At 32.0% G+C, this 27,519-nt stretch overlaps 1 protein-coding gene across 2 annotated transcripts in view; it reads left to right on the top strand.

The window, feature by feature from the left end:
* The first annotated feature begins 208 nt into the window (after positions 1-208).
* Positions 209-27,519, top strand: part of LOC111640712 (E3 ubiquitin-protein ligase MGRN1-like) — a 58,711-nt gene continuing 31,400 nt past the window's right edge. For both annotated transcript variants that reach the window (XM_023386746.1, XM_023386745.1), the window contains exons 1-2: positions 209-497; positions 19,913-20,031. In XM_023386746.1, the coding sequence (XP_023242514.1) occupies positions 410-497; positions 19,913-20,031 (207 nt within the window). In that variant the 5' untranslated portion in view covers positions 209-409. The remainder of the gene's footprint in view (positions 498-19,912; positions 20,032-27,519) is intronic.

Genomic DNA, 27,519 nt, shown 5'->3' with positions numbered 1-27,519 from the left:
CAACATATATTATCACTTCTTAATCTTAATCACTATAAATTGGCTACTAAAATTTATTATTATTTTTTACTTATAAATATAATTTAATTGATTTAATTATATATTTGATTTCTAATAAGCGGAAATGACGGAAACATATTTAAAAATGATTAACTTCCGGCAATATAAATTTGAGAGTATAATTTCTAAATCAACCACTAGGTAGCGCTCAAAAGGCAGTAGTGCAGCTAATGTTACAGATGATTGTCTATCGCCATAGTAGTTTACGATGTTTTCTCCTTTATTCTTAGACCATTACATAGGTTTATGTAGAATCGGTCCGTCTACAGAATGATCGTGGTCGTAAATTATTTTTTAACACTACTTATTTATTAATTATAAGTTAATTTAGAATTGCACTTCAGTTATTATGGGCACTTTGTTTACACGTCAAAATGTTGGGATGGAAGAAGTGGATATGAATGCCACTAATGCATACAGATATCCATCTAGAACAGGTAATTATCCTATAAGTTTACGTATTATAAGGAATTTAATAAGCTTTACAATGACACCTTATTTAAAGGATTAATTTTATACAAGAATTAAGCAGGAGTTACTTTCAGATAACTTGTTTGTACTGTACATAAAACATTCAAAAAATCTTATGTATAAACAGAAGTAACTTCTGCCATTTTTTATGTACTCATATTACTAGTTATAGAGAGAGAAACAAATTTATATCTATAATTACATAAAATATGAACATTTCTTAATGTTTTTTGAGACATTTTACCTGGAAACAAAATTTGCAGTTTCAGCCATGTTTATCCTTAAGCTAACAATCAATAAGACATTTTTTTGTCTTGTTATGAAGATGAATACATTTGAATTTATGATTAACATATATACATTTTAAAAATTCAAAAGAAAATTTATTACAAATCTATCCATTTTCAATGTATTATTGGAATTTCTTTTACTTTATTAATAGATATTTACAACAATAACTGCTACCTTACAACATGTTAAATTAGTGTTAAAAACAAACCTATATGTCGGTAATTTTTATAACAAGTAAGAATGTTTTTGCCCTTGTTGAACAGGCATCATCATGCAAACAAATGCTGAGACAGATGGGGGATTGTTGAACACGTGCTGGGGGGGAGATGACCAATGGCATAAGACAAGAAAAAGGGGAGGGGGGAATAATGAGATTTATATTTTGTAGAAAGACTTCCACACTGTGGAAAAGGAGTCAACGTCAAGAAAGTTTATAGTTGTGTTATTGCAGATGGCCTTATATATTTCCACCTGATCCAGATGCTTTAGGAAGGGTTGCCTGGAAGAGTTGTGTAAGATGCGTGCTTTGCAGAATTTGACTTCCATGTCTGGGTTGGAGGCATAGATGGCCAATGCTGTGTTTGTCAATCCCTTCGTGATTGACAGCTGATTCTCTTTGAGGCACATCTGGAGTAGGTGGAGATATATAAGGCCATCCCGCAATAACACAGCTATAAACTTTCATGATATTGACTCCTTCCCCGCAGTGGGGAAGTCTTTTTACAAAATATAAATCTCACTATCCTCCTCCTCTCCATTCTCTTGTCTTACATTGTATGTCATCTCCCTTGCATACATGTTCGGCAGTCTCCCATTTGTCTCGACATTTGTTTGCCTGATGATGAAGTGAAAAATGTTTGCACTTGTTATAAAAATTGCTGATGTATAGATTTTTGTATAGATGTATAGATTATTTATTTTTTATAGATATTTACATGCAAAATATAATTCATGGAAGAACATTTTATTGTATATGATTTCTAAAGATAAATTGTAAAAATATACTGAATATTAAATGACATACAGTATTTTGACCTTTAAATATCAGTTTTCATTCCTAACTACTGTATTTTTAATGAATTTAAAATAGTGATTTATATTATTGTATATTTAAATACAGAATGTCTGTATTTATTGTTGTTGTAATTATTATATTATTTTGAAAACTATGAGATTTATAACAATCATGTATAATTTTAAAGAGGAATTCAGCTTTTCTTATAAATTATAAAAGTTTAATATACATGTTCTATTTATTGCCTTTATACATCAACCATTATTGTAATTATCAGCTGTGATTTTAGAACTGAGATTAATGTTCCTGTTTCTTGCAAATAAATGTATTGTTTTCTTAACAAGACAGAATGATATCAAACATCTGTAATTATTAAATAACTCCACTAAAATCTTTAAACTATACCAGCAAAAATAATTTAATTTAAATATGTTACAACAAGCGTTTTTGATCCCCTTAGGATCTGCATCAGGTTGCTATAATTAGAATGCTAAATGTTTGAATTTAAATATTTTCAAATTGTAGGAACCATAAATTTTGACATATACATGTTCTAATATTTACAGTTCCTACAATTTGGAAATATTTAAATTCAAACATTTAGCATTCTAATTATAACAACCTGACGCAGATCCTAAGGGAGTCGAAAACATTTGTCATAATGTATTTAAATTAAATTATTTTTGCTGGTATAGTTTAAAGATTTTAGAGGAGTTATTTAATAGTCTACTGAATTTTTCTAAGCTGGTAATAATCTGTAATTATTATGATAACATTTCTGAATGAGCAACAAGTCAACAAGTCTTTGTTCACTGCTTGCCACAATCTCCAGAAATTAGAAACCACAGTTTAATAATTTAAGATTCAGTGGCACTAGGAGTGAGAGTAACCTAACTCATTACTATCTGTGAAAATGCAAATCTGTATATATCAAGTCTCATGTAAAATAAGACTCAACTGTAATCAAAGCCAGATGATTGCTGGATTATATTGGGCTATATTACTACTACTAATAATAGTAGTAGTAATATAGTCTGTGATAATCTGGTAATCATTTGGCTTTAATATATAACTATCAGGTGTAAGATGTTTATATTTGTATATAAAACTTCAAATAATACTCTCCAATCATGTGACATCATTTCAGCAATTTTAAAGTGAATTTGGTCCCTTTCTTACTGTCCTTATAAATTTTGAGACTTTCCAAATATTTAAGTCATTTCATCACTGAAACTTGATTAGTAGGTGTGATCCATTGAAAAACATCTACATTACTGTCACAAGCAAAGGTTGCCAAAGCAGTTGTACAGTACATATGTACTTCCTAATGAATGTTCTCTGATTCTAGTGCCCAAAGTTCTATAAGTTGCATCCAATTTATTCTATGATCCACTGTTATCCTGTAAGGGGAGTTATATTTGAATTAACTCAAATTTAACTCTATATAATTGAATATTTAATTTTAACTCTATATAATGATTTCAATTAAAGTTATAATTGAAATCCTATAAAAATGATTAAGATATAAATCAGTATGTTATTAGTAAAAACTAATTATTTAAAGCATAATAATAAAATAAGAATTATAAGACAATTTTGACAAGTATTTAAATCCAAATATTTTAAATTTTTTACCAAATTTGTTTTTTATTCATTATGATGACATTTTACTTAAACTGGTAAGTTTTAGTTGATTTTGAAATTGGAAACTGTAATATAATATTTTAAATTACAAATAACACTTATATGATGAAAACAGTATGCTATTTATGTGCATTACATTCAAAATGATAATTCAAAAGTTAAAATTCAAATATCAAAATTTGACATACAGTGGTACCTCAGGTTACGAACGCCCCAGCATACGAAATTTTCAGGATACGACATGAAATTCGAACATATTTTTGCTCCACGATACGAACAAAAACTCACCATACGACGTTACATTAGTTCGCATTTTTCATTTGTTTTTCTTACTACAGTTATTTTTTTAAATGTATTACTTGGCTTTAATTTGAGTATGTTTTTCGCGTTGGAACGAATTATTTGGTTTTACATGTAATCGTATGGGAAAAGATGATCCACCTTACGACATTTTCATGATACGATCTGAGTTTCGGAACGGATTAATTTCGTATCTTGAGGTACCACTGTAATTCTAAACTGTTGACAAATTATAAAACACTGACAAACATTAATTAATTAATTAAAGCAATGCTTCTCAAAGTATGGTCAATGGACACTTGTGGTCTCAAACAAGTACTGTGGTCCATGGCTGATCTAGTCATTTTTCTAAAATGCACTTCTAGGTGTTTAGCCAGAGAAAAGAATATTTTTATATATCACTAACCTATAATGTTAGGATACCAAATAGACAGTTTTTTTGACATGCCCCTATGGTCATTTTTTACAGGAAAAGATAGTAGGTAGAACTTAAAGTAAGATCTTTCTGTGACTTGATTTGTCAATTGATTACATAATGTTGACAATCATTGCATAAGAACATAGTACAATATCTAGGATTATAACAAATATTTCAATATTTCAGTGTAACACATGTTAATGGATGATTTGAATTATCATTGCAAATAAATAATTTTTACTATCTTTTAATTTCATTGTTGAAAGCATTTATTTATGAATCCAATCATCTGCTACTTTCATAATATCAAATCTGATGATTATATTTTAAATTACTGATGAAAAATTACCTGTTTGTCATATATAAAGTAATTTTAAACTAGTCAGAAAGAATGAAATTTAAAATTTTCAAATGTTTAACTTTTAGATCTTCAAGTTTAAAACATGTAAAATGTATGTGCTCAATACTAATAATGATAATATATAAATGTTTTTTAAATAGATATCATTTATGTTACTTAGACTACAAATGAAGCTGTAATTTTATATAATTGATGAAATTTCATTATTCTTCTCTTTGGCCTTAGTTCCACTTGGCAGCGGGGTTGGCACACCTATATTTTATTTTGAATTGCCATTTGGCCCAATCATGGGCCTGGTCTGGATGTAGGCCCATGGCCTGTAGGTCGTGGTGTAGCATGTCCAGCCAATGCTGCCTTGGGCAGCCTTTCGGGTGAAACCCAGATACCTCCAAATGTAGGCCATGTGGATGATGGAGTCAGTGTCAGCACGGAGCGCATGGCCATAGAGGCACAGGTGACACTCATGTGCTTTTTCGCTGATCTCAGCAACTCCATACCAGGCTCTGATGTCAACATTGGATACTCGGTTGAGTCTGGTAATGCCACTCATCCAACGTAACGTCCTGGTCTCCATAGTAGCAAGTCGGTGGTCGACAACCTTTGTAGTTGGCCTGCATTTGGTGCCATAGAGCACGACAGGCTGGACAACGGTTCAATAAATCTTTGACTTGAGTCAATCCATTGATGGAATTTGATAATTTTTTGAAATTAACATTATAGTATATTTCCACTTTAAGCCTCCCACTTTTATGACTGTATAAAGTATGTATTATGAATGTATAAAATGCTGTATTTAAATGCCAGACCTGTTTTGTGGGCCTTCTCTGTATGATATGGAGTTAAACTATATTTTCACAAATGTAAATTCAGTTATTGATGTTAAACGTTTAGGAAATATGACATTTTTAAAGGTGTTTGATGTCTCATTCAGTTTTGTTTAATTCAGGGCTGTGGAGTCAGAGTCAGAGTCGTGGAGTTGTGATGTTTTAGCCAGAGTCGGAGTCATCAAAAAATCCACCAACTCCGACTCCTTTTTACTTACCAACTTGTTATGTATATGAAACGGAAAAGTATTAGAATCATGTCAAATTTGACCCACCAAGTTTTTTTTTTGAAAATCTACACATTTGGAGACCTCCCGAACCCCCTCAAAAAAAGTCAATAAAGGGGGGAAAATTTGCGCGCGTGTGTGTTGGTGTCTAATTTGTTTAATTTCTTTATTTTCTGTTCTGAGATATTAAACACTATTTCAGAACAGGTAAAGTTTAAGAAACGAAATGTGGCACTGTAGCTTGCGTATAAAGGGGCATTAATACTATTAAATTTTGGTTCTTAATTAAAGGTTGACAGGGTGAAGACATAAAAGTGGTAATGTGCCATATCTCTTAATGAATATTTTACTCGTTATTAGCGTTCAAAATTTAACAAAATAAAATAAAACTCATCTTTACTCTCAAAGTAAGCTTTTTTGCCATTTTATAATAGTACAGTAAAACCCGTTAAGATGTTCTCACTTAAGATGTTAGAATGTATATGGGGACATGATTTAGTTCAATCACTTTGACTTAAATAACTAACTACTGTGTTAAACCATCGGACTTGTATTCTGACCACTGACCACAGAAATTATTAGGCTTCAAACTGGGTGAACGAAATCATGCCCCCCCACACAGTCTAACATCCACACATATAGAAAAAACCTCAAATCTTTTGCATATCTCGAAATTTAAAGGTGTCCCGAGTCCAAAAATGTAAAAATTTGGGAGGGGTCATTTTTTGACCGAGCACTACACTTTTTCTCTGTTATATATAACAGCCGGAAAAGTAAAAATTATCGAATACATATTTATATATTACTTAGAGAAATCTTTTAGCTTTGGAATAAAAAGTTTCTACGTTCTATCTTTATTAGAACTCTANCTGTTATATATAACAGCCGGAAAAGTAAAAATTATCGAATACATATTTATATATTACTTAGAGAAATCTTTTAGCTTTGGAATAAAAAGTTTCTACGTTCTATCTTTATTAGAACTCTATTTATTGAATATTTTATTCTGAGGTCACGTGATGACATCAGAATTTTTGGGTCTCTTTCGGTAACAAGTCTACCCTGAGTCGGAGTCGGTAGATTTTTATGTGACTCCACAGCCCTGGTTTAATTTAAATGACTTTTCTTATAGTATTTTTCACATCTTTTCATCTTCCAGTTTTGTTGTTATAACAAAAACAGCATGTTGAGTTGTTTAACTTCTTGGTCAAAGAAATCAACCAGTTGTTGATATCATCATCTGTTAGTGGATAAATACAGAAATGATGATTTAATTTCAGCTGAACAAGTAGCATTTGGTTAGCTACTCAAAAACACCTTTACCACCACTTTACAAAAAGTTACATCTTTTTAGAAACTAGTTAAATCATAAAAGCATTTATGTGCTGTATTTATTTAGAAATGTTGATTAACATAGTTAACTTAATTTCAGAAGTATAAAATAAAATTTTATGTTACATGGTTATAATTCCCTGTAAAGATTTTAAAAAGAAATGAAATAGGCTTTAATAATGATTGTTTCAAGCTTTTCAATATTTTGAAAAAATTTTGCTTAATTAGTGAAGTTTAAGATAGTACATTCATGGAGAGAATATTTATAAAGTAACTTGTTGGATCATTATATTATTCATTTAATAACTCTTTAATTTGTTTAAATTCAGTGCATTTGTATCAAACTAGATAATTCTGCTGGTTTTATTCATTCAAGTAATATTTCTTTGCAGATGTAACCATGACTATGACTCCTCAGTATATTTGTTAGGACTGAAAATATATTTACTTTTAATTTCTATGTTTTACTTTTTTAACATGTATTTTTGTATTAATATGAAACAAATTTATCCATTAATGCATTTTTTTTATTAAAATAATTTTATATAAAATAAAATGATTATATCTCTATCAATGACATTGACAAAATGTCAAACAAAAAATTTTCCTGTTAGTCTAGTTCAGGGGTGGTAAACCTTTTTGAGCCTGTATGCCATATAGTAAGAATACTTAACATTAAAGATGTGTATACAAGCCAAAGTTTTAAACTTCAAATAATGATATTTAAATAAATTAAATGAATACATTTTAATTAGAATAAATGTAAAAAATTGATTGAAACAAGGATGATCAGGTGGTAAACCAAAAAGATGATTGAAAGACAGATGATATATCAAAATTGTGTATTTTACCTGTTAGATAATTTCTTCACGCATGCCACAGATTCGCCACCCTGGTCTAGTGGCTTTTGAATTTTAATCTGATTTTTATATTTGAAGGATGGAATTTTGTTTGAATTTTTCATGCTTTGACATATTTTACGAATCAAAATTTGTCTGTACTGAGCAAAATTAAGATAAATGATACATTCCAATTCAAATCTTAATGATATTTAAGTCATAACTAAGAGTTTGTTGTATTTTAAATCTTGTCAAATACAGATTAAGTTAATACAGTTAAAATTGCAAAAAGTTTTAATTGATTCCATAAAATATCAGTTATTTATGGGAAATTTTTTGAATGCATTGATATAATAACACTCAATTCTTCTGTTTTTTAGGTAACTTCATATTCTATTGACCAATTTTATTAGTAATAAACAGTTAAATAATAATATAGTGCTATAATAATATGTTGTGATATTATAGACTAATGAAGGATGGAAAACATCCTGTAAATAAAAACAATGTATAGAGATCTGGTTTAACTGGTAACACATCTGCACAATCAGCAATTGCAGATTCAAATCTAACTCTGAAGATAGCAGTCTATCTATCTATGTTTAGAAAAAATTATTTTATGCTAATTAATAATAGTTAGTCAAACTATAGTCTAAATAAGCTAGAAATTAATATGATTGCTATAGAATATTTGGATTTGTTTGTTTATGTATATCTACAATGATTTTTTAACAGAAATGAAACAAAAAAAATAAAAATTGAATTATGACTATTTACAAAAAATTTTTTAAATTTTTCGAGTCTCTCTTTCATTCTTTTAACACAGTATATTGGCTTGGATGAACTTCCACTATTTTGTAAATAGTCATAATTCAATTTTTAATTGAAAATATCCTGGGTTGTTCATGTTATCATGTATGCTGTTATAAAAAAAATAATATTTTAATGCTTGAGATGGTAATGTGCAGCAAGAAAAAATCATGGAGAAAGTCAACTGACCTCTGTTCAATGCAGTGAAAATAAGGTGATCAACTTTTTTACAGTGAAAAGGAGGACACTAATAAATTGAAGGAAAAAATATCATAAATAAAAAACATTTTATTCATTGCAACAATAATACATAATAATAATCTCTACTGCATGCATAGGTGCCATGTCTTGTTTCGATAAGAAGTAAACAAAGCCATTTGCGCGCGCGCGCGCGCTCTCTCTCTCTCTCTCTCTTCAAGGTTTCCCGTGCGAAGAGCATGCGTCTCGTAATTGCATCTCGTCACACTGTACAGAGCCTTGATGAATCATCATGTTAAATACGAACACGTCATATCACATCACATGCAATGGAATTGATCAAATATGGAGATTTACAGATTAGTCTTCAAATATCAAAAAAGGAGGACATGTAGGAGGACAGAACTTTACAAAAGGAGGACTGTCCTTCCTGAAGGAGGACGATTGGTCACCTTAGTGAAAAGTTTACATTTGGAAAAAAGTTTACTCTAAGAATGTGGTGGAACTGGTCACAGATTATTATGAACTGCTACATCAAAATCAGATCATTAATACAGAGAATACTGTTCTAATTTAATAATGTGAAGGCAAGCATAAAAAATGTAAAAAGAAAATGTGTGGTTTCCTTCATGACAATGCTAGACCACATAAATCTTTGACCACTCAGGAAAAAATTATTGGAATTTGGATGGAATATTTTGTGCCAATTTCATATTTATCCAATGATGTGCTTTCCAATAACTGTTTATTTTGATCTCACTGGAATAGTTTGTGAGGGAAGAAGTTCAATAACTTAAACCATTGATGGCAAATCTTTTTTGAAAGATGTGTCAAGATTGAATTCAAAATTTATTAACTCCAAATCATGGGTCAAATATTTAATTTGAATAATTATAAAATAACAAAAACATACTTTACAAATTTTACTTTATTTAACTTTTTAATTTATATGACAAAAAATAACAATAAAATCTACATAAGTGTAAAGAAAATAATGATATGATTATAACAGAAACAAATATATTTATTTAGAGAGAAAACTGTTATTGTTTATTTGATGATAATTTTTCTGAGTTTCATAATTAATGGCCTTTAAGACTTCACAATAGCTTTAGGACCCTGCTTTTACACTAGATATGCAAAATTTTGAAATTATTAAATATCATAAGGCTCAATAGAGGCAAGCCATCAAGTAAGTGAGCAAGAGAACCTTACTATACTGGAATTAGAACACTTTCTTTCTATCTGAACTTATATTTTTTTTTTAAAAACTAAAGATATATGTGTCATCCAGACAAAATACAAGTACAGTTAATACCCTGAACTTACGCGATAGGTGGGACCGAGAGATAACCGCATAAGTCGAATTCACGTAAGTCAGTGTATAATTTCGCAATTTGTGTAAAATCCAAGTCGGATGTATGTAAGCTAATAAATGTTCTCGTTAATCTTATCTCGTCTTTTGATTTGTTCACGGTTACAAGAAATCATCACACAGAGTCTCTCAAGTCTCCGTAGATATAACAAACACAGAAATAAATAACACAAAATAAATTGTAGCTATGTGTGGATTCCGCGCGACACATCCGAACATGTAAGCTGAACAATAGTTTGGGGGGAGTGAGTAATCAAGGGTTGCGTGGCGCTCAAACAAAAGACAAATCTACGAGATTTGAAAATCGCGTAACTTCGGATTCGCGTAAGTTGAGCTATTACTGTATCATCGTACCTGCTAATTTTTCCCAACCTATGTATTTATTTTTATCGTTATTTTTCATTTCACTTAAAAATTCTTCTTTTCTCTTTCAGTCAAAAAAGCAAATGTTTTGCAGAATGTTTGCTTTGGTACACTCATTCATTATGTACATCATCCAAAACTTTGTTGGAAGGACCACACCTATTATATATATATATATATATATGTGTGTTAAAGCGACGAAGATGAACTCTTTACTCCAGCATATCTCTAGGAACCTCTGGGGCTTAGACTCCAAGCACAGCAAGACTATTTATAAAGGGGCTATTGAACCTATTCTCACATACATGTGTGAGGTGCGCTGTTCAGTGCACCTCACACATGTATGTGAGAATAGGTTCAATAGCCCCTTTATAAATATCAGTAGGTGCACATCTGCAAAAAGCTCCTCTCTGCACAGCGCACTGCAGCAGTTGCCATCAACTGCTGCAGTGCGCTGTGCAGAGAGGAGCTTTTTGCGGATGTATAGGATCCTATAGGACTGCATCCACTGATACCTTCCTCATCATAGCAGGGATGATCCCCATCCATTGAGTCATCCTGAATAAATACCTGTTTCACAAGCTAAAGCAACTAGCCACATCAGAAATTGGCATGGATCATTTGCAGTCTCTAATTAAAAAGTTTAAACTGCCTGCAGACATAAGTGTCCTAGGGAAATTCCTCCTGGACCGTGAACTGGACATTAACTATGACTTGCATACCCATCATCCTGCCAATGACGCAGACTCCAACATCTGCCTCCATCAATCCACCATCCCACAAGGTATAAACTACTACACCGATGGACCCAAATCTCCAGGTGCAGTAGGTGTGGCTATTATCCTCGATGACCCAATGAAGAAAACCTTCTGGCAAGGTGCTATAGGCTGGATCCATCTTGCTCCATTAACCAAGCTGAGTCACTAGCCATTCTTAACACCCTCAGATGTATCCAGGATAATATAACCAGTTATAATGGTAAAAACATCATCATCATCAGCGACAGTCGAGTTGCCCTTTACCAGATTCGTAAGCGTAACTGCTGCCCTCCCATAATCAACAATAGCTTAAAGATCCTATACGAAATCTCGGATACAGTCAATATAAAATTTTACTGGCTCAAGAACCACTCAGGAAGCAGTGGCAATGACAAGGCGGACAATCTGGCCAAAAAGGCTTCCTTTTTATACACGGTGTGTAGCTACTCCTCAATCCCCCTGTCCTGGGTTCAAGGTAAGCAGAACTCAATTCTAACGTCTTGCTGGCAGAAGGAGTGGGATGAAAGCTTGACAGGACGTCTCACCCACAACCTTTTCCCCAGCATAGGATCAGCAACCACCATTTTACTACCAATCACGTCATGACCCAGATTCTAACAGCACACAGCAACTTCAGAGTTTACCTCTATAGGTTCTTGAAGTAGGGGAATAGTTTCTGCCTCTGTGATACTAACAAGAACGAAGATACAATACACCTAATCTTCATCTGCCCGGTTGACTTGCACCACCGTGCAAACCTTTATAGGACTATTGTGGAACATGGGTATCCTTGGCCCTGTGAACTATACACCTTTATAGAGGACCAGATAATCTATCAAGAATTCAAGACCTTTGTGGAACACCTGAAACTAACACACTACAACTACCCTATACCACTACCAGCCCAAGTGGCATCTAATCAAGTGACAGCTCATCTTCTGAGTCAACAGTGACCCCTCCCTCAAAAGGGATTCCTTACTACTGCTTCTCAGTCTGCCCTTTTTTCCTCCCAAGACGGCCTCATCTGTCCAACTCCTCAAGGTATTATGCTGTGAGCCTTCTCCTTCCCCATAAATACAAATTGTTCTGCACGTGTATACCATTGTATTTCCTAGTCTTTTCCAACAGTCCCCCTTTGTGGCTCATGTTCTCCTTTTAACTTTTCCTCAAATCACTCTTCTTCCTTCCTTCACCCATCTTTCTTATCTTTTAAATTGAAAATATTTAATTCATCTAAATTAGAACATTTTTTCACAGATACCATTTAAAGGTGGTGTTGGAAAAATTAAACCCTTTCCACTTTCACCGATTAATAACTTAATTTGAAATATATTTAAAGAATTATTTTCACATAAGGGGTGGGGTCATGCCCTTATGTGGTGCTGAGGTGTAAGCAACAAAGCACATGACTACATGCTCTGCATCAGACAAAGTTCACTCTCACTCACCTTGACTGATGCAGAGCATGGAGAAAGGCAGTAATACTGGTTCAAGATAAAAACTGTTTTTGGTCAGTAGAAGATATTGCATTTATTATTTATGTTAAAGACACTGGTTGCCATACCTAAAAATAACTCACTTTCAAACATAACATATGCATACAAGATGGCAACTGTAACTGCCACCATTGGAGTTTTATATTTGGAGGTAAATATCTCGCAAAGAGTCACATGTCAGACTTTTCTTTATTCTTTACCAATAAATATCATTAGAATGTCTGACCACCTTGCTAGACTATCTGTTAAACACACGATAGGCTTAGTGGAGTTTACAGTACAGAGCCTGGAAACAGGCTGATTTTGGCAGGCTGTATCTTGCAAAGATTCACATATAGAGGTATGGTTCCTTTTAACTTTTTTGTTCCTATGGGCATGCTTTACAACTCTCTTAAGGTCCCAACACTGTTATTCACATCTGAAATCTTACCCAAATGAACCTTATTGATGATAAAATTCCCGAAAGAAAGTTGCAATTGTCACAAAAGACATCCATGTTAAGGAATGATTGGAAAGCTTATTATTTCTTGATATACTTATAGTACCTTAAAACTCAGACCCCTCACTCTTTCCTGTTGATTCCGTCCTCCCTACAAACTCTTAAACCCTTTGATCAATCTAGACCAAATTCCACATAGTTATTCTCTGGTACTCTACAGGAAACATGGACTATCATAACTTGGACCTTTCACTCCTTCTCTCTGATTTCTTTCCCTACCCCCAAACTCCTAAACCTTTTGACTGATCCAGACAAATTTTGCATAGTTAAACTCTACAGTCCTCCAAAAAATATAAGCTACTTTCAAACTTGGATCCTCACTATTTTCCCTGATTTCATCCCCCACAAACTGCCAAACTCTTTAACTGATTTGCATCAGATTTTGCATAGTTACTCTCTGCCACCCTACAGGAAACATATGCTGCTTTAAAAAGAGGATAACTTAACCCCCTTCCTTAGTTCCCGGGCAATTCTGGGCATTCTTTGCTAGTCTTTTATATAGTCAATTTAATTACATTTTTCTGGAGTACTGTTTTCTAAATTGTTCCTGTTACTGGAAAATACCAGTTAAGGATATATAAATACAGATAATTATTTTTATTGAATATTAAATTTTAAATAAACACTCACACTGCTATAAATAATCGTAAATAAAGTAAAACTGTAAAAACTGTATCAGGTTTCTGTTGGCGTTTATATTTGTATTAAATTTTAAAATTTTTCACATTCTTAATCATTCTCGCATTTGCTTTTTCTTAACAGCAATAATGTATGCCTATTGAACCAATTATTAGCCTGTTATCAATAATCTCTTAACAATTCTTGATATACTTTTAGAATTACTATAGTTAACTATCAATTAATATCTTATCAGTCTTGTATATCTTGATGGTTCATTGTATTTGTGAATATTATATTCACAAATACCATCAAGAATGTCAGAAATCTGGATTTAGCTTTTAAAAAATGGATATTAATTCTTTTGAAGGCAACTTTATTGTTGACGTTCTTTTGTTCTTGCAATGTTGTTGATCTAACATTCATTCAGAAGTTTTTAATTTTGAAATTAGTATATGTTTTGCATAACTATAGTGATTTTGTAAATTTTATTTTGAATCTTTATAAGCATTTCTATATTCCTTGTGAAATACAAACTTGAATTTACAGTATAATACAAGTTTAAGCATTCTATTTGGAGTTTACAGTACTTAAAATGCTAATTCACATGTACATTTGAAAATCCAGATTGGGTCTGGCCCAAATTAATTTGGACTTTTGATGCTTTTGACAATTTTTACAAATGTTTCATTTCAAGACCAGAATAATAAAACCTAATTGTTATACTTAATTCCATACTTTAATGGTTAATAACAGTCTAATTCTATTCATTTTTAGTTTATTGACTTAGAAAATGATTCAAATTCATAATTTTAATTTATGTTATTTTCTGAGAGTACTAAGAAAGTTTTAATTTAAGCAATTGTTAAGGACATGCGTCAATTATAAATTCAATTCAAACTGCTTTACATGGAGTGAGAACTTTTTAAAAAAACTCTATTGTTAAGTCCATCATTAAACTTTAACAACAGATAGTAATGATTGAAAGATATCAAATTATTACTGATAGTGTTTTACTGTAGGAACAAGCATAATAAAACAAGTGCATGCTTTTTATGTATAATTAAATCAATATATTATAAAAGACTAACTTGAGATGTTTAAATAGCATAGCTGATGATATACAAAACAGTCATGTTTTATGTAAATTTGTAATTATAAAAGTTCCAAAGATTTTTAAAAATTCATTAACAATTGCATATGTATTTCAAAACTAGTAGTGCTAGTGTATTTAAAGAAGTAATTCAAACATGGATTACAATTCCTTGGCACCATGGTAGATGATGAAATGCTTGTTTTCATGCCAAGAAATTCTGAATGAAAGAAACAAAGAAAAAACAAACCATATTGGACCTTTAAAGAAGAAAAAAATTTATATAAAATTAAGCTAACTTTCATCAAAAAATGGGAAATGCATTTTAATTTGGTGTCTTGTATCTGTTGTTTCTTCAGTATCATTAGACAATGGTGATTATGATCATGATGACAATTTTTAAATTGGCTAAACTTAAGGTTGAAAGTTCAGATCCAATTCTGAGAATCTTCAAAGCTTATATAATTTAGAATGTTCTAAAGAAAAAGATTTAAGTTAAATATCAAGAATAATACAATAGGATGGCCAAACCACCTATCTTTACATTAAATTTCTAAATTAAAGTTTAGTGAAGTTATAACCCAGGGATGAGCAACACGCGGGCCGCTTGCGGCCCGTTAAAACATGTTTGTGCGGCCCGCCAAGCATTTTTAAAATTGAATTTATTTTATCGACTTTCTCCCATCAATATATTGTTATAAAATTGATTATAATAAAATGGTAGTACATACTAAACCGAAACAATTTTTTGTGACTGAGATACACACTTGTCGGCGACTTGTTCAATCATGCAATACGAACGCGCCGCATCTGTGCTTGTTTGTGTTTGCTTCTGTCACACAATCAGTCAGACTGGTAAGCTGTTAACTAGCAATTTTAGCAATTCTTGTGTTTCTTGAAAGGTGTGAGTGCAATATTATTGTCAAAAAGGTAATATTAGAGTTTTTTTTATTCAAAATTAAGTTTTCCTACAAATTTTTTTAACTTTCAAATTTTTAATCCATAATAGCATGTCGGAAAAGCAAACAAAAAAACGGAAGGTTGCGGATGAGCACAGGCATTTCCAAGAAAAGTGGAAATTTGATTATTTTTTCACTTTCGTCGAAGATAAAGCTGTATGCTTAATATGCTCAGAGACTGTGTCGACATTAAAAGAATATAACATAAAAAGGCATTACGATACAAAACATGAACAACAATATAAAAACTTAACAGGACAACTCCGGATAGATAAGTTTAATCAAATGGAGAAAAACTTGGGAAAACAACAGGCTATTTTTAAAAATCAAGCTATTTTATCAAATACGGCAGTAAAGGCTAGTTTTGTTGTCAGTCAAATACTGGCAAAAAAAATGAAACCCTTTGCGGATGGAGAGATGATAAAAGAATGTCTGACTGCTGTTGCAGAAATAGCATTTCCTGATAAAATAAATATTATTTCAAACATTAGTTTATCAAGATTCACCATTGCAAGGAGAATTGAAGACTTGTCCGAGAACATAGCAACAACGCTTCGTGAACGCATTGCAAAATTCGAATACTGTTCTTTGGCACTTGATGAGAGTTGCGATATTAGCGATACAGCACAACTGGCTATATTTTTACGTGGTATTGACACCAAATTTAATATTACCGAAGAATTGTGTTCACTGATTCCAATGCAAGGGACTACAACCGGCAAAGACCTGTACGATGAACTAAAGTCTGTGTTGGAAAATTTTTCAATTTCATTAGAAAAGATTATTGGTATATCGACAGATGGAGCACGAGCAATGTCAAGCATGGAGGTAGGAGTATCGGGAAGGCTATTTCAAGACATTAAGAAGGTCACAGGAAGGGAAATATTCGTTAACCACTGCATAATTCACCAGGAAAATTTGTGTGCGAAAAGATTGAGTTTGCCAAATGTCACAGTACCAATAATTAAACTAATCAATTTTATAAAGTCGCGCGCGTTAAATCACCGTGAATTTAAAGAATTCCTGAAAGATTTAGAAACTGAATATGGCGACGTGGTTTTTAATACCGAAGTACGTTGGCTTAGTAGAGGTGCAATGCTAAAAAGAGTATACAACTTAAAAAGCGAAATACAATTGTTCTTGGATATGAAGGGATATGCCTTTCCTCATTTTGGTAATAAAGAATGGATGTGCGATTTTGGGTTTCTTATCGACATGACTCAGCATCTCAATGATCTTAATGTGGAACTTCAAGGCAAAGGACAGTTTATTCACAATTTGTATGATAAAATTCAGGGCTTTGAGCGCAAATTAAAATTGTGGAAACAGCATCTTTTGCAGAATAATGTGTCTCACTTTCCACATTTAGAAAAAGAAAACGTTACTACTTCTCAAAAATACGCACAATATATAGACATTTTAATCAACGAATTTCAATTACGATTCCAAATGTTCAAAGCTGAGAAGACAGCGGTTTCCATGAAAATGTTTTCCTCGCCATTTAATATCGATGTGGATACAGTTCCCGAAGACTTTCAAATGGAAGTGATTGACATGCAGAATAATACCGATTTAAAAAATGTATTTTTCTCAGTAAACATCGAAAATTTTTATAAATCTTATGTGAGCCCTGAGAAATTTCCGCTTTTGACGAAAAATGCAAAGCAAATGATGTCTCTGTTCGGAAGTACGTATGTTTGCGAACAATTATTTTCAACCATGAAATTAATCAAAAATGACCACCGATCAAGACTGAGTGATGCACGATTAGAAAGCTGCGTACGTGTAGCTACCTCATCAATTCCGGCTGATATTGATCAGCTTGTATCGAAAAAACAGTGCCAAATTTCTCATTAAAAATTTCAAGTAAATTCGTTTTTCTGTTCTTTTCTTGTTTGTTTTTATTTTGCATTAAAATTTGTATATGAAATCTTTACTTTTTTTAAATTTTATATTTTTTTATTCTAATGTTTATTATAAATAAAGTTTTGTAAATTATTAATAAGTGTTACTTTATGTGCGGCCCGCCAAAAAATTTTAAAATTTAAATTGGCCCGTTGATTAAAAAGGTTGCTCACCCTTGTTATAACCCAAATTTCGGGGTTATAACTTAGAAAATCTTGACATTTAGACATTTTATTAAAATATATTCTTTTGTTTCAGAAAGTGAAGTTTAGTAGACACTTAGACATCGGTAAAGAAAAAGAATACTGCTGAATATAAGTATTTATAAAAAAAGCAGCTTATACTGAAAGATAAATATTAAAATCATGAATGCAGTCCTCTATATAGTTAAATTATAGTGCTTTTGGACTTTCCTCTATCTTCAGGAATGGTCACAGGATTATAGAATATGCTATAATTATAAACTGAAATTACTATGTTTTACCTCTGAGTGTTCATTTTCACATTACTAGAAAATACTGCAGAAATGAAAAATAGATACCAAAAAATGACCTTACTTCCTGTTTCGAAATTTCTAGTATTCAGAAATCTGTAGGAAAACTTAGAATAGAAAGAACTTCAGCTTTTCCATTTTTTGTATAGTTTCCCATTGTTTTAATCAATGATATGTCTTAATCTTAATAGTTATAATATGTTAATGATAGTGGTATTTTGTACTGTATTGAATAAAAATGGCAGAATCTTCAAATATTTTCCTCAAATCTTATAATTCCTTCATGACTTAGTTTGTTTTCAATAAATTATCTCAGCAACATAAGGTGTGTTTTGATAATCTTATAAAATTAACTTTATTTCTATAGGTTCTTTAATGGACTGTTAAACCTAATTGATTTTTGCCTGAAATATAAAATTTTAAAAATTTTCTTAAGTATTTTTACATGTTTTAAATTTATTTTAGTAACAATGCATTAAATTTTCAACTTTATGCATGTTATCCTAATAATCTTTTTCTTTTGATTAATAATAATTATCAAAACATACTAAACTGTAGAAAAATAAACCATAAAGTACTTTAATATAATCAAAAAACTTTAAATAATAAGAAAAACATTTAAATGCTTTTAAAACAAATGATAAAGTCTTCAGAAATGTTTCAATATAGAAATTTGCTGCCTCCTTAATAAGTATGTTAAACTGGAACATTCCTGAAGATGGATTATTTGAGAGCACTCAGAATATTTTTCTTACATAATTTAGTTTGACTCTATTAAAACAGTACATTTGACTATAATTTATTTTTTTATATTAATTATTATGTTAGACAGATTATAGATTTATACTTATATAATATAGTTTTGTTTTTGAAGAATGAAAATAAAAATGAATTCAGCCTCTGATGACTGAAAACATGACACAAATGTTCATTTAATTCCACAAAGGTTCCACAATTATATGTACAGCAAGAAAATACACTATAGTTTTGATATATATATATTTACAAGGGGTGACTATTGTCATTTTATCTCAAACAACACTTTGGACAATTAGAATATTTGCCTATGATATCCAAACTGCATTTCAACTTGACTTGTGATTTACATTTATCCACTGTGTCTTGACAAAACTTCAGCTATCAGAAGAAAACTATCCTCTCCTATTTCTCCAAAACCAACACAACTCTAAGTTATTTGACTCCACATTCTGAAACCAACATTTATTCCATCAAACTACTGTTTTTTTTTTAAATCTTCTTGCACCCACATTTTTCCATTTTGCATTCGATGCTCCAAACATTTTTTAAAATCTTAAACTTTTGTAGATGAATTCTACAGGATGACTTCTTGATCCTAACAAATGTGAATATAAAAATATTTAAAAATTTAAATTTAGTTTTAATCACAATGAAGTACTGTGTGTGTTGTGATTTATAATCTTGTAAATGATATTTTTAATTTCACAAATTTGTTTCTAATTCTTTTTCTTTATTAAAATAATAAATTTATCTACGGTAATAATTTTAACTGGAATTATTTTAATAAAAATTTATTTTAAATAGGAAATTATTTTGCTAGCCATTTTATTATGGGTGGTGAAAGATTTGAAACAACCCAACCAGAAGCATATCTCTTTGGAGAAAATATGGATTTAAATTTTCTTGGAAATCGACCCACACCTGTAAGTTTATTATCATCATCTAATATGAGTGATAATTATTGTTTTTTTGTATTTTTAATGTTATAAATGCAAATAGTTGATGTAATTGATTAAGTGATAATGCCAGATTCATTGGACTATAATTTGGCTAAACATATAAAGTAATTTTGACTAAAGGGATATGATTAAGTTTCTATCTTATATTAAATTTAATAATTATTAGAATTGAATTAATTAATTTTGAATATTTTGGAAGAAAACATCAATATGGAGTTGGACTCAAACTTGCAACTTTTACTTACTGGGCATTCAGTTACACAATCCAGACTTCCATTTGATCTAAGTCAGTGGTTCCCAATTAGTGGTACACGTACTCCCAAGGGTACGCGAAATTGAACGAAGGGGTACGCGCAGCAATCTAAAATTGGTCGATTTAAAATTTAAATGCATGAGATGAAGCAATCAAAAAAATAATGGGTGGACCATCAAAAATTCGGCAATTTACAACACGATGTCGAATGCACAAATTCGTTTATTTATAACTAAAAATATTTTCAAAATTTCATCAAAAAATGCATTTGTGACAATACCTAAATGAAATTCTTACGCAAGAAACAAAAATTGTACAATTAACACAAATTGTGTTATTTGTCGTTTTATCACCCACCTACAGTTTTATTAAATATCTCATAAACAATGATGATGAATGCGGCATGTGTTTGGCACATGAAGAGAGCTAGCCATACGATAGAGGCAGTCCATTGAAAAGAAGTTTCCCATACGAAGAAAGGTATCGTCATACAAAGCTGATTTACGAATCCAAAAAGAAGTCCTAAAAACATCGTTATAGAGTACTACATTCGAAGTATAAAAGATTATTAATAGAGAAGATTTAAAAGAACTGTCCATAGAAATTATAAGAAGAGAGATAATCAAGAAAGGAAGAAGAACCTCATATAGATACAGAAAAAGATACGAAAGACCTAAAGAAGAATGTAATATGAACTCAGATAGATTGTTGTGAACTCTCTCTTGCGTCAGGTTTAGAAATAAGAACAGTTTTAAGTAGTATTTAGGTTAGGTATTGATTCATTCTTTTGTATAGTTTTAATATTTTGTTTCATTATATATTTTGATTTGTTATATAAAAATGGTTTGGTTAATATTGGCTATTCATACTCATTCTCATTTAAATTTCCTTCGCTCCTTTTACTCGCAAGTTAGGGATAACGCGTGATAATCCGCGTGTTTGTACAATTCTACAAACACAAACGTGTTTGTAATTGTACAATTAACACAATTTGTGTTAATTGTACAATTATCATTATTGTAATGTTAGCGAAGCGGCAATAAAATATTTACTACCATTTTGCACAAAATACCTCTGCGAGAGCGGTTTTTTGGCCATGACAAACATGAAAACTAAACATCGTCACCGACTTCAACTCGAAGATGACTTGAGACTGAAGCTGACCAAAAAGCAACCGGATTTTACAAAGTTGTGCAAAGAAAATTGTGCACATTTGTCACATTAAAATTAAATAACCTTATGCTATTTTCATTATTATTAGAATTGTATTTTAAAGGTAATAAATGTAAAAAAAAACTTATTCTATTTATCACTACCTGTCTACCCACAGCNGCTATTGAACCTATCCTCAATACGCATGTGAGGTGTGGGGTGTGCTGTTCAGAAGGTGCATATCCGCAAAAAGCTCCTCTCTGCACAGCGCACTGCAGCAGTTGCCATCAACTGCTGCAGTGCGCTGTGCAGAGAGGAGCTTTTTGCGGATGTATAGGATCCTATAGGACTGCATCCACTGATACCTTCCTCATCATAGCAGGGATGATCCCCATCCATTGGGTCATCCTGAATAAATACCTGTTTCACAAGCTAAAGCAACTAGCCACATCAGAAATTGGCATGGATCATTTGCAGTCTCTAATTAAAAAGTTTAAACTGCCTGCAGACATAAGTGTCCTAGGGAAATTCCTCCTGGACCGTGAACTGGACATTAACTATGACTTGCATACCCATCATCCTGCCAATGACGCAGACTCCAACATCTGCCTCCATCAATCCACCATCCCACAAGGTATAAACTACTACACCGATGGACCCAAATCTCCAGGTGCAGTAGGTGTGGCTATTATCCTCGATGACCCAATGAAGAAAACCTTCTGGCAAGGTGCTATAGGCTGGATCCATCTTGCTCCATTAACCAAGCTGAGTCACTAGCCATTCTTAACACCCTCAGATGTATCCAGGATAATATAACCAGTTATAATGGTAAAAACATCATCATCATCAGCGACAGTCGAGTTGCCCTTTACCAGATTCGTAAGCGTAACTGCTGCCCTCCCATAATCAACAATAGCTTAAAGATCCTATACGAAATCTCGGATACAGTCAATATAAAATTTTACTGGCTCAAGAACCACTCAGGAAGCAGTGGCAATGACAAGGCGGACAATCTGGCCAAAAAGGCTTCCTTTTTATACACGGTGTGTAGCTACTCCTCAATCCCCCTGTCCTGGGTTCAAGGTAAGCAGAACTCAATTCTAACGTCTTGCTGGCAGAAGGAGTGGGATGAAAGCTTGACAGGACGTCTCACCCACAACCTTTTCCCCAGCATAGGATCAGCAACCACCATTTTACTACCAATCACGTCATGACCCAGATTCTAACAGCACACAGCAACTTCAGAGTTTACCTCTATAGGTTCTTGAAGTAGGGGAATAGTTTCTGCCTCTGTGATACTAACAAGAACGAAGATACAATACACCTAATCTTCATCTGCCCGGTTGACTTGCACCACCGTGCAAACCTTTATAGGACTATTGTGGAACATGGGTATCCTTGGCCCTGTGAACTATACACCTTTATAGAGGACCAGATAATCTATCAAGAATTCAAGACCTTTGTGGAACACCTGAAACTAACACACTACAACTACCCTATACCACTACCAGCCCAAGTGGCATCTAATCAAGTGACAGCTCATCTTCTGAGTCAACAGTGACCCCTCCCTCAAAAGGGATTCCTTACTACTGCTTCTCAGTCTGCCCTTTTTTCCTCCCAAGACGGCCTCATCTGTCCAACTCCTCAAGGTATTATGCTGTGAGCCTTCTCCTTCCCCATAAATACAAATTGTTCTGCACGTGTATACCATTGTATTTCCTAGTCTTTTCCAACAGTCCCCCTTTGTGGCTCATGTTCTCCTTTTAACTTTTCCTCAAATCACTCTTCTTCCTTCCTTCACCCATCTTTCTTATCTTTTAAATTGAAAATATTTAATTCATCTAAATTAGAACATTTTTTCACAGATACCATTTAAAGGTGGTGTTGGAAAAATTAAACCCTTTCCACTTTCACCGATTAATAACTTAATTTGAAATATATTTAAAGAATTATTTTCACATAAGGGGTGGGGTCATGCCCTTATGTGGTGCTGAGGTGTAAGCAACAAAGCACATGACTACATGCTCTGCATCAGACAAAGTTCACTCTCACTCACCTTGACTGATGCAGAGCATGGAGAAAGGCAGTAATACTGGTTCAAGATAAAAACTGTTTTTGGTCAGTAGAAGATATTGCATTTATTATTTATGTTAAAGACACTGGTTGCCATACCTAAAAATAACTCACTTTCAAACATAACATATGCATACAAGATGGCAACTGTAACTGCCACCATTGGAGTTCTATATTTGGAGGTAAATATCTCGCAAAGAGTCACATGTCAGACTTTTCTTTATTCTTTACCAATAAATATCATTAGAATGTCTGACCACCTTGCTAGACTATCTGTTAAACACACGATAGGCTTAGTGGAGTTTACAGTACAGAGCCTGGAAACAGGCTGATTTTGGCAGGCTGTATCTTGCAAAGATTCACATATAGAGGTATGGTTCCTTTTAACTTTTTTGTTCCTATGGGCATGCTTTACAACTCTCTTAAGGTCCCAACACTGTTATTCACATCTGAAATCTTACCCAAATGAACCTTATTGATGATAAAATTCCCGAAAGAAAGTTGCAATTGTCACAAAAGACATCCATGTTAAGGAATGATTGGAAAGCTTATTATTTCTTGATATACTTATAGTACCTTAAAACTCAGACCCCTCACTCTTTCCTGTTGATTCCGTCCTCCCTACAAACTCTTAAACCCTTTGATCAATCTAGACCAAATTCCACATAGTTATTCTCTGGTACTCTACAGGAAACATGGACTATCATAACTTGGACCTTTCACTCCTTCTCTCTGATTTCTTTCCCTACCCCCAAACTCCTAAACCTTTTGACTGATCCAGACAAATTTTGCATAGTTAAACTCTACAGTCCTCCAAAAAATATAAGCTACTTTCAAACTTGGATCCTCACTATTTTCCCTGATTTCATCCCCCACAAACTGCCAAACTCTTTAACTGATTTGCATCAGATTTTGCATAGTTACTCTCTGCCACCCTACAGGAAACATATGCTGCTTTAAAAAGAGGATAACTTAACCCCCTTCCTTAGTTCCCGGGCAATTCTGGGCATTCTTTGCTAGTCTTTTATATAGTCAATTTAATTACATTTTTCTGGAGTACTGTTTTCTAAATTGTTCCTGTTACTGGAAAATACCAGTTAAGGATATATAAATACAGATAATTATTTTTATTGAATATTAAATTTTAAATAAACACTCACACTGCTATAAATAATCGTAAATAAAGTAAAACTGTAAAAACTGTATCAGGTTTCTGTTGGCGTTTATATTTGTATTAAATTTTAAAATTTTTCACATTCTTAATCATTCTCGCATTTGCTTTTTCTTAACAGCAATAATGTATGCCTATTGAACCAATTATTAGCCTGTTATCAATAATCTCTTAACAATTCTTGATATACTTTTAGAATTACTATAGTTAACTATCAATTAATATCTTATCAGTCTTGTATATCTTGATGGTTCATTGTATTTGTGAATATTATATTCACAAATACCATCAAGAATGTCAGAAATCTGGATTTAGCTTTTAAAAAATGGATATTAATTCTTTTGAAGGCAACTTTATTGTTGACGTTCTTTTGTTCTTGCAATGTTGTTGATCTAACATTCATTCAGAAGTTTTTAATTTTGAAATTAGTATATGTTTTGCATAACTATAGTGATTTTGTAAATTTTATTTTGAATCTTTATAAGCATTTCTATATTCCTTGTGAAATACAAACTTGAATTTACAGTATAATACAAGTTTAAGCATTCTATTTGGAGTTTACAGTACTTAAAATGCTAATTCACATGTACATTTGAAAATCCAGATTGGGTCTGGCCCAAATTAATTTGGACTTTTGATGCTTTTGACAATTTTTACAAATGTTTCATTTCAAGACCAGAATAATAAAACCTAATTGTTATACTTAATTCCATACTTTAATGGTTAATAACAGTCTAATTCTATTCATTTTTAGTTTATTGACTTAGAAAATGATTCAAATTCATAATTTTAATTTATGTTATTTTCTGAGAGTACTAAGAAAGTTTTAATTTAAGCAATTGTTAAGGACATGCGTCAATTATAAATTCAATTCAAACTGCTTTACATGGAGTGAGAACTTTTTAAAAAAACTCTATTGTTAAGTCCATCATTAAACTTTAACAACAGATAGTAATGATTGAAAGATATCAAATTATTACTGATAGTGTTTTACTGTAGGAACAAGCATAATAAAACAAGTGCATGCTTTTTATGTATAATTAAATCAATATATTATAAAAGACTAACTTGAGATGTTTAAATAGCATAGCTGATGATATACAAAACAGTCATGTTTTATGTAAATTTGTAATTATAAAAGTTCCAAAGATTTTTAAAAATTCATTAACAATTGCATATGTATTTCAAAACTAGTAGTGCTAGTGTATTTAAAGAAGTAATTCAAACATGGATTACAATTCCTTGGCACCATGGTAGATGATGAAATGCTTGTTTTCATGCCAAGAAATTCTGAATGAAAGAAACAAAGAAAAAACAAACCATATTGGACCTTTAAAGAAGAAAAAAATTTATATAAAATTAAGCTAACTTTCATCAAAAAATGGGAAATGCATTTTAATTTGGTGTCTTGTATCTGTTGTTTCTTCAGTATCATTAGACAATGGTGATTATGATCATGATGACAATTTTTAAATTGGCTAAACTTAAGGTTGAAAGTTCAGATCCAATTCTGAGAATCTTCAAAGCTTATATAATTTAGAATGTTCTAAAGAAAAAGATTTAAGTTAAATATCAAGAATAATACAATAGGATGGCCAAACCACCTATCTTTACATTAAATTTCTAAATTAAAGTTTAGTGAAGTTATAACCCAGGGATGAGCAACACGCGGGCCGCTTGCGGCCCATTAAAACATGTTTGTGCGGCCCGCCAAGCATTTTTAAAATTGAATTTATTTTATCGACTTTCTCCCATCAATATATTGTTATAAAATTGATTATAATAAAATGGTAGTACATACTAAACCGAAACAATTTTTTGTGACTGAGATACACACTTGTCGGCGACTTGTTCAATCATGCAATACGAACGCGCCGCATCTGTGCTTGTTTGTGTTTGCTTCTGTCACACAATCAGTCAGACTGGTAAGCTGTTAACTAGCAATTTTAGCAATTCTTGTGTTTCTTGAAAGGTGTGAGTGCAATATTATTGTCAAAAAGGTAATATTAGAGTTTTTTTTATTCAAAATTAAGTTTTCCTACAAATTTTTTTAACTTTCAAATTTTTAATCCATAATAGCATGTCGGAAAAGCAAACAAAAAAACCTAAGGTTGCGGATGAGCACAGGCATTTCCAAGAAAAGTGGAAATTTGATTATTTTTTCAGTTTTGTCGAAGATAAAGCTGTATGCTTAATATGCCCAGAGACTGTGTCGACATTAAAAGAATATAACATAAAAAGGCATTACGATACAAAACATGAACAACAATATAAAAACTTAACAGGACAACTCTGGATAGATAAGTTTAATCAAATGGAGAAAAACTTGGGAAAACAACAGGCTATTTTTAAAAATCAAGCTATTTTATCAAATACGGCAGTAAAGGCTAGTTTTGTTGTCAGTCAAATACTGGCAAAAAAAAAATGAAACCCTTTGCGGATGGAGAGATGATAAAAGAATGTCTGTCTGCTGTTTCAGAAATAGCATTTCCTGATAAAATAAATATTATTTCAAACATTAGTTTATCAAGATTCACCATTGCAAGGAGAATTGAAGACTTGTCCGAGAACGTAGCAACAACGCTTTGTGAACGCATTGCAAAATTCGAATACTGTTCTTTGGCACTTGATGAGAGTTGCGATATTAGCGATACAGCACAACTGGCTATATTTTTACGTGGTATTGACACCAAATTTAATATTACCGAAGAATTGTGTTCACTGATTCCAATGCAAGGGACTACAACCGGCAAAGACCTGTACGATGAACTAAAGTCTGTGTTGGAAAATTTTTCAATTTCAT

The sequence above is a fragment of the Centruroides sculpturatus genome, unplaced genomic scaffold (assembly GCF_000671375.1).
Source record: "Centruroides sculpturatus isolate CEXI.00-Female unplaced genomic scaffold, Cexi_2.0 scaffold1451, whole genome shotgun sequence".
In the NCBI taxonomy this organism is placed as follows: Eukaryota; Metazoa; Arthropoda; class Arachnida; order Scorpiones; family Buthidae; genus Centruroides; species Centruroides sculpturatus.
Note: the sequence above shows the minus strand (reverse complement) of the source record. Positions and strands in the feature narration are given on the sequence as shown.